We start from the raw sequence: 9,349 nt of genomic DNA, 5'->3' as shown, positions 1-9,349 counted from the left end.
AAAGTAACTGAAGTCTGTGCCTCTCGTACACGTACGCTAACTCGCTCCCCACACATGCATACGTACAGGTCTCTGGTGGGAAGAAGGGGAATGTGCAGTCTGGAATGCATGCGAACTTTCTGCTGAAAGAAGGAAAAAAAAAGAAAGAAAGATTTTTTCAATAGGCACAAAATCCCACCCCCTCAGCACCCCTCCTTCCCCTGTGTCTGACACTGACTTCAAGGGAGGAGTTGAGCCAATTATCTGTGAGTCCTACAGAAGGGAAATCTGCAATTTGCCAGTAGTTGCGAGAGCCAGGGAGAGAAAGGCAGGGAGGGAAGAGGGAAGACTTTAATTGGCAAACGTAAAGAAAAGCCCCTTCTCTCCTGGAAAGAGAACGTTGTAAAAACCGATCTCAGGTCAGAAGAAAATAAGCTCCTGGGGGTGAGAGGGGTTGTGCCAGGCAGACCTGGGGAAACGTAGGCTCTCCATAGACAACTTCCCTGTCCTCATTCATTTTCCCCATAGGGTTGGAGGTGGCATCTCAGCAGGGTGAGCCAAGTGGATGCCCCCACGCCCCTGCACAACCAGGTGTCTCTCCAGAGCCCCCCTGCCCCCAGCAGAGCCTGCGAAGCACACCTGGCCAGAAGAGCCAGTGGGAGAGGGGGAGACCCTGCCTCTCCTTCTCTTCAGCTGAGGCTGGGAGGAGAAGACCTCATCTCAGAAAGGGGAAAAGCTGCTACTGGTTTGGAGACTCTTCTTTAGTCCTCGCGGGTCGCCTGATCTAGTCATTGCCATCCATGGGGGGACGTCCTCTGGAGCCCTGCGGTCCCTCCCATTCCTGCTAAGTTCCCAGGAAATACTGGGTTCCCAGGAAGATCTGAGCCCCAAAGCAAGCGACGTGGGATTCAGAGAACCACAACCTTTTACAGCAGCAGCCGCCTCTGATTAAAATTATCAACTTCATCGGACTTCACCAAGGGCCAGGACTGCTCCTCCAAGGAAAGAGAGGTAAGAAAGCAGCACGGAGTTTGGGATGAAAGTAGGAAACAAACATCCTGCGGGAGTGATTTTGTTGTGCATGAGAACTGAGGGAGTACTAGCAGTGACTAACAAGTGACAGGTCTGTTATGCACGATACAGCTTGCATCTGCCTGTGTTCTTTTTAGCTGGATGCAGCGAATTATATTTGGATGGCAAACAGAAACACAAACCGTAGCTAAAGACCGCAGAGTGCAAGAGAGGTACTTGGGAAGTCTGTTCATGGACGGGGAGTTGTAGGAAGGATAACCAGATGTCATGCATCCCCTGATGGGAGGCTGGAGAGCTAAGGTAGAAAAGCTGTAGGCAGGTTGAACGAAGACTGTCTTCCTCAGATAGCCCTCTCCAGGTGCTCAGGATCAAACCTATCAGCATCTCGCTGGAATTCAGACAAGCGCTCTTCAGAGCGTGCAAAAGTAGGTGCCTTGTCATTTGTTCCGATGTGTGCCCACAAAACAGGCAGCAGTGGTGAGCAGGTAGAAGAAGACATAGGAAGTCCAAAGAAATGGGGTTTAATGCTGATATTGGACAGCTGTTTCAGCTCTCTGTGGGCGTATGAGCCTTTCCCTTTATTAAGTGGAGATAATGCTGCCTGCATTTCTATGACGTTTTGAAATCCCTGTGCTCCGTACCACTATAAAATACTAATGCAAAGTTTCTGCCATTGAGCCAGTGCATAAAGCAAAAGGTACCACTGGGAATTAATCTATGCTTAAGCATTTAATAAACTGGAAGGAAAAGATGTAGATTAAAGCCAGCTGGAGGTTGTTTGTCTCTTCATTCTCTTCTGATTGATTTTGCTTTATTTAGTACATGAACATGTGGTCCCTTTCTTTTCCTTTCTTGTGTCTTTAATCTTTTTCAATGTATGAGTGTCTGTGCTGGGAGTGAGGGATGAAGTTTCTTTCCTTTCCTGAGGAGGAAAGAAGAAATATTGCACTGAACCAGGCAGAAAGTGGAGTGGGGGGATAAGAAGAGAGCACTAAACACAAACATAAGCTCCCAGCTCAACAGCATGCTCTGAGTCAGATTTGCAGCAGAGGGGCTGAGATGAGTAGAAACTCCAAGAATCAAAGTGCTGAAAAGCATCTTTGGACTCCGTGTGAAATAAAAGGCAGCCAGGAAAGCACAGGAGTCTTCCTGACTGAATGCCTTGACAGGCAGAGCGAGGACAGCATAGAGTGACTTCATTAAAATTTGCATGTTCATTAATTTGCATGTTCATTAAAATTTGCATGTTCTTACACCCCTTCCTCCTCCTCAGTGCATACACATCCCTGGGGCAGAGTGTCCTGAAACGAGCATGTCTGCAGTTAGGGTTTTGCCTTTGATGCGGGAGGGGGGCAGTGTGACTTAGGGGCCAGAGATGCCGTGGTGACAATCCCTCCTCCAAGGCATTCGGTGTCCAGTGGCATTAGCTGAGGTCCAAGGCAGTGGTGTTCATTTGCAAGAGGCAGGCAGAAGTGCTTTTTGCCCTCAAAGTGCCAAACCAGCCCTCCACGTAGCCACAGGGACCCAGTCCTGCTCCCTTGCTGCATGACGGGAGTTTCTCCCATCGCCAGCAGCTCAGTGGTTACCCGTCAGACAGGAGGGATTCAGACAGGATCAAGTCCCCCCTGCGTGCATGTCTGGATGTGCAAGGCACTTGCTTAAAAGGCAAGAGCATGCTCAGCCCTGATGCTGCCCCACGATGCTGGGCAGCAGGTGCGCCCCACCACAGCCTGCCTGCCCTCCTGCAGCCACACCAGTTCATCCCAGTTCAAGGAGCTGACTCCTTTCTAAGTCCTGAACCCGGGCTGTAGAGAGCTTTGTGTTTTTTCCCACAAAATCCACCTCCTTGCTTTTCTCTGACAGCTAAATATAGTCTGAGAGGGTGAAAGGGATTGTCCCAAAGCAGCTCTGTTGCGGTTTCTCTGGCCTGTGGATGCAGAACAGTGTTGGACTGCTATGTAGGAGGGGACAGAGCCACTGTATGTGGCACTGTTGTTTCAGAGATGAAACTTGGTGTTCCGCAATATTGGAGATGGGTCCCGTTCTAAAGAAAAGTCTGATCCAAAACAGTGTGCTCCTTGCTGTCACTCATGACACAGCGATCCCAACAGCACCGTGTGTGTGTCTGCCCATCCAAAGTGATAATCTGACATTACTGTCTGCCTCTAACATTGTCCATCCCTGCCCTCTGTATATAATTCAGCCTAAGACACTCTGAGGAAAGCACTGTGTTTTCCTCCATGCTTTATATAGGGATGAATGTGCTGTTAGCGTGCAGCAAATGAGAGCAATAATAACAAATAGTCATGTTTTGCTGTTGCCTCGGGCTATAACACAGAGCTTGTAATGATGCTGGATCCGAATTCCAGAGACTTCTTTATTTAGCAGTGGCCGTATCTTCACTTCTGCTTTGGTGCTTAGTGCATGTTAAACAAAGTAAAAGATTTTAAGCTCTTGACTGAGATAAGTGTCAGCTGCTTGGGAGATAAAATTCACTCAAGGGAAAGATAGGAATCCAGATCTGGACCCAGAAATGATCTTTCAGTGTACATAAAGTACTCGAATTGTAATATTAAATAAACAACACCTAAGTTAAATAAACGGCACAGTGGGAACTTGATTATTCTTTAATAAGATCCTAGTAACCAAAATAAACTCTGTCCAAAATGTGCTTTCTTTGCTTTAATGGCTAGCTTTCCCCACACTGGGGTTGTATTCTTCCTTGCAGCACACAATATATTTGTACTGGTACGTGTAAAATGTCTGTGCAAACCTCTTTTTTCTTTTTTCCTATCAAAGTTTCTTGCATCTGGGTGCTATGTCAAAATGGGATCGCCAAGGTCTCGAGACCCATTTTACTTGTCAGGGGTTGGAAATCCTGTCAGATAGTTATTTAAGATGGCTGTCCTTCGTCCTTTCCCCAGCCTGTACTTACATCCTCAGCGACTGTGATACCCATAACAGCTGTGTATGTGTAAAACTCCCATGAAATCTGCATTTCTGCAACTCTGTCCATTGCTGGCCATCCTGCAGTGCTGATAGCTTGTTGGTAAAGAGTTCTCACACCACCAGTCCAACTAGCTAGAATAAATTCTGGTTTCTAAAAGGTCACCAAAGGCACAGATCTTAGAATTTATCACTACTCAATGCTATTTTGTAGCACAAACTCCCTGCATCAGCACTGTAGGCTGGATGGGACCAGCTATTTAAAATTACTGAGATGTCTAGCTTCCATGGATGTCAAGCATGGTTCCTGTTTCTCTATGACTTTTGGCTGATCTCAGAAAATGAATACTGTGAGATGCTCCTATTTAGGTAACCAAATGAAGTGGTCTAGATCCTACTTGGTAGCTGCAATGGATACATTATATTGGGAAATTTGATGGTAGCCTCAGTGGGTGCAGTATATTGGGAAATTTGACCTCTGATCTCTATGTTTATGCATCTGACAGAGAACCAAGCTCTGCTGAAAAATCTGGTAATGTGTAAGTGACGCAGATGGGGTGGGAAGGAACCTGGTGTCCAAGCTGAAGTACAGCTGACAAAATTAGCCCTTAATGTTTAAGTGAAATAGCAAATTGCAGTTCAAAAATACGCTATCTGCAGTATAAATGCCTTCATTTTGATATTACTTTAAAATAAAAAATAAAATAAAATAATAAAAATAACTCCCTGGAAATGAGACAAAAGAAATGAAGCCATTTTCAGTGAGAAGATTTCTGTTCAGGCTGTTGATCTGCTAGCCAGGACCAGGCATTCTGCTTTACGTTACAGACTCATCCAGAGCACTCTGACCAACTTGTGGTACAGAGCTGTGCTTCAACGTCCTTAGTCTAGTTTCTGGTCTTTCCTCCAACTCTGCCATTCCCTCTTCCAGGTCCAAGCAATGATGAAGACCATGTCCACTGGAAACTGCACCCTAAATGTGCCAGCCAAGAACTCGTACCGCATGGTAGTGCTGGGAGCCTCCAGGGTGGGGAAAAGCTCCATCGTCTCACGCTTTCTCAATGGCCGGTTTGAGGACCAGTACACTCCCACCATTGAGGATTTTCACCGCAAAGTCTACAACATCCGAGGAGACATGTATCAGCTGGACATCCTGGACACCTCCGGGAATCACCCTTTCCCTGCTATGAGGAGGCTTTCCATCCTGACAGGTGAGAAAGTGGGGGAGAAGTTTGCAGAGAGAGAACGGTGGGTGAAAGATCATCATGACAGGCAGTAGCTTGAAAACCGTAGCCTGGATTTGACAGTTTCTTGGGGATAAGATGCATATGGGAGGTAGCTAAATGGGCTGTGGGCTTTTATTGCAAGATGCACTTCTCTAGAGAGACATTTCCTGGATTGTATGCTTCTTACGCTGTAGGGAGTGCATTAGCCACAGAGGAGAAGTCCACTGGGTAAAGGTCTGAAATCAAGATTCCCCCTAGTTTATTTCTCTCCTCTGCTACCTCCCCCTCCTACAACATATTTTCTTACTGCAGTCACAAATGAATGGTTGAATAAAATCTCGTGGGCAATAAAGAGCAGCAAGGGACAAAACAAGCATGTCATTATAAGACACAAGCGGTGAAAAGCAAATGTAAAATGTACAGGCAGGGAATTCAAACCAAGAAAAGCTTTTTTTTTTTTTTTTTTTTTTTTTTTTTTTTTTTTTTCCTAAAAGTTCCAGCCTGATTTTCTTGATTCGATATTCCAGTAAAAAATCTCTCTTGCCCTTTCCCCTAAGTCTATGGTTAATCAAATGAGTTAAAGAGAGAAAATGGTGGATTTGTTTTATACATCCTCATTGTCAAGCATTTCCATTTGTGAGCTAAGATGTGTTCTTAACCTATGAAAGTGACAGTTCAGCCACAGCTCACAATAAACCTGCCTTCTGGATCTGCTGTCTCGCCTTCTAGCTAGCCAGTGAAACATGATGTTCACATCAGACCAGGCTAGCATTTGCATTTGCTGAGGTCTTAGGGCCAGTTTCAGGGATGCAGATGTGAGCTTTTGTCCCTGAAATCTCTCTTAGCACTTTTGACATGACTGTCATTCAACAGGCAATGATTTGTGTTATTTTATATTTTGCAAAACGAATTTTAAGTCAGGAAATGTCAAAAGGAAATGCCAGGGGAGCTGTGTCATTTATGTATTTCTTTTTTTTTTCCATGGTCTATTTGTCTTGTGCAAATGAAATGGCAGCAGAGCAGTGAACACTGGGAAACTTCTCATTCCTCTCTTAGTCGTTTGGGACTGAGAAGCTATAAATCTTCTCTTCAGGTGTTGCTTCTTGTATTGTATTCAGAAGGCCAAGGTTGAGTGGTTACTAGTTCTCTGCTCTTCCTGGTGTCAGAAAAGGCTGTGTTTTACACATATAGATGAAAGGAAGAAAGCAATGCAGTAGAGCTGGACAGAAACTTGTTTACAAAAGAGAGTACAAATGGGCAATAACCTGCAAGTCCAGTGGAACCAAGGAGCACATAATCAGATACGGCTAAAGTAACATCAAAGCCATAAGCCTTTTCCATATCACTACAGAAAGGAGTGGGGAGTTGGATTAGAAGAACGGGAGCTAAAGTACAACAGAGTGAACAGATTCAAAAGGACTGCACCAAAAAAAAAAAAAATAAAATAAAATAAAATACAGGGAGGAGATGGCAAATAAATCTACTGCTTTTTCAAAATTTTCTCCTCCAACACAGGTTGTGATGAACAAATATTTACATTTTAATTTTTCAATTGCAGGGGATGTTTTCATCCTGGTATTCAGCTTGGATAACAGAGAATCCTTTGATGAGGTCAAGAGACTCCAGAAACAGATCCTTGAGGTGAAATCCTGCCTGAAGAACAAGACTAAGGAATCAGCTGACCTCCCCATGGTGATCTGTGGCAACAAAAATGACCACAGTGAAATCCACCGCAAAGTGCGTTCGGATGAAGGTGAGAACCTTGTCTCCAGCGATGAAAACTGTGCTTACTTTGAAGTTTCAGCCAAGAAGAACACCAACGTGGATGAGATGTTCTACGTTCTCTTCAGCATGGCCAAGCTACCTCATGAGATGAGCCCTGCCCTGCACAGGAAAATCTCCATCCAGTATGGCGACACCTTCCAACAGAAGTCCTTCCGGATGCGACGAGTCAAGGACATGGATGCCTACGGTATGATCTCTCCCTTTGCTCGCCGGCCAAGTGTCAATAGCGATCTGAAGTACATCAAATCGAAAGTTCTCAGGGAAGGCCAGTCAAGAGAGAGGGAAAAATGCACTATCCAGTGAAGAGGGATTGCCCTTCTGGCAGAAGTTATCATCCGCATGCAGTGCCTTAAAGAAAATGGTCTGTGGAAGCACAGGATGGGCTCGCTGGGCTCATGGAGAACACCCAACACAGAACAAGGACAACTCTTCCTGTGGATTCTGCTGAGTCACGAATGTAAATAACATCGTCCTTGTAAACAACTGGGAAAAAAGTTGTCTGAGATTGCATTTCTCCGTCTTTGTGATGTAGTTCATCTGCATTCCCCTTTTTGTCTAAAGAACAGAGACTTGAAAAGTAAAGAAATTTCAACCTCATCTTCACAAAGGAAGTAGGTCAAAAATGCACAGAAGGCATTAGCAGTTACCCAGTGTGCAGCACTTGCTAAGAGAAAGGAGGTTACGTCTGTGTGTGTGTGTTTGTGTGTGTGTGTCTGTGTGCATGCACGTGAGGAGCACTCCTTTTAAAAAACGGGACTTGCATTTCAAAGGGCAACAGTCTTACCGAGGTTTCCCAGATTGGGAGCGGACTCTATGTATGGACTCATGACTCTAACTTGATTCTGAGGGGACCTGCATTAAGAGGGTCTTGATTTTACGTTTGCTAGGACAATTTGACATTGACATGAAACATGAATGTTGTTTTTGTACTATAGATTTTATTTGGGATTTGTTTTTTTTTTTTTTTTTATTGTCTGGGGGTGGGTTCTTGGCAAAATCAGATGGCAAGTGTGCTTGATATCAAAACAGTGTCTACTTTTTAGAAGTGAAAGTTGTTTCCCATCTGTAAAGCTATGTAATCTGTACATTGATTGAAAGTGAAGTTGTTCTGCAAAAAGCCAATACATTTGACTGCTTTGCAAGCCTGGTGTGTTAGTTTCTCAAGGCAGCCACACCAACTCTGAGTATCAGAGTACAGATGGCACCCTTTGCCTGCTGGCCAACAGACAAAAGGCTCCTTCCCTCTGCCTCTGTCAGCCAAGAGTGACCAGATCCATGCACTTTAGAAGCAAGACTTGGTTTTCCCCAAATTAAGAACTGAATGGTTGTAGGCTCTTGATCTGGGACCAGCTCCATCACATTCCTTCTTTTAACATACCTCTAATAATTTTTGTCATTAGTTTTCTCTGTTGTCTGATAAAGGTTGCTTTGATGGAAAACTTTGCACTGCAAAAGTCCTCCAGAAGTGAAGCTTTGTGCTGGCTGTCCAAACAGGGCTGAACTGGATAGATCCAGGGCCATCATTCACTTCTTCCCTTCCTCAGACCAGTCCAGGCTTTCATATCTTCAGCTCTCTCCTTGTCCTTCTTCTGGCTTTGTTTGATGTGCTTCTGTATGCCCTCATAGCCACGTGTATTCTCTTACATGTAAGCCTGCCACTCACTCTGACTGGAACAAGAGGTGTGCATGCATAACTGTGGGCAAACATGCCCCCAAGGGTGTACACAACAGCAGAGTATGTATGGTTTTGTATACCTCAGAATCGCCTTCAGGTACCTTGTCATTCCCTCCCCCTCAAATTTTGTTCTTGGCTATGTCTGCCTTGCTGTGCCCTGGTCAGAGCTGTGAGCTAGTTCATGCTGTAATTTGACAGGAAACCAGGAATTATGGTTGTCTGTGAAAATTAGCCGCTGGGACTCAAAATCCCATATTCATTTATCAGCCCCACCCTTCACTGGTACTGTGTGTCAAGTGGTAAAATACACTGTTCTTTTACCCCCATTGCCAGGACAGCAACTTTCTGACCATGTCACCCCCCCATCTATAAATATGTACAACGTTTATGATTAAACCTGATTTATTTATTAGCTGCGTCCCAGTCCGTTTTTACTTTCACCAAGAACGTTGAAGACCCTATTTTTTTTCTTGTGCAGGTGCAGCTGAGCAAGTAAGGTGTAGTTTGAGAGCCCTGATGAGATCTCCAGTAAGTTCTGGAGGAGCCTTTTACATCCTCCACCTCCACCACCAGGGGAATGACACTAGTCTGTCAGGAACAGATCTATATCTCTATTCCCTTCCCTTTCTCTCCTCTCTCCCTCTCTCTCATTCTCACTATCTCTCTCATTCTCTATGTATACAGATATCCCCTCAAGCAAAAGCAG

General features: G+C 44.9%; 1 protein-coding gene across 1 annotated transcript; it reads left to right on the top strand.

Annotated features, from left to right (window-relative positions):
* Positions 1-210: 210 nt before the first annotated feature.
* On the top strand, positions 211-9,055 carry RASD2 (RASD family member 2). The gene is made up of 3 exons (XM_035310355.1): positions 211-990; positions 4,889-5,168; positions 6,742-9,055. The coding sequence occupies exons 2-3, from the start codon at positions 4,898-4,900 to the stop codon at positions 7,269-7,271; spliced, it is 801 nt and encodes a 266-aa protein (XP_035166246.1). The 5' UTR covers positions 211-990; positions 4,889-4,897; the 3' UTR covers positions 7,272-9,055.
* The last annotated feature ends 294 nt before the right edge of the window (positions 9,056-9,349 follow it).

The sequence above is a fragment of the Oxyura jamaicensis genome, chromosome 1, assembly GCF_011077185.1.
Source record: "Oxyura jamaicensis isolate SHBP4307 breed ruddy duck chromosome 1, BPBGC_Ojam_1.0, whole genome shotgun sequence".
NCBI classification, from domain to species: Eukaryota; Metazoa; Chordata; class Aves; order Anseriformes; family Anatidae; genus Oxyura; species Oxyura jamaicensis.
The sequence above is the reverse complement of the archived record's forward strand: the minus strand, read 5'-3'. Positions and strand labels throughout refer to the sequence as shown.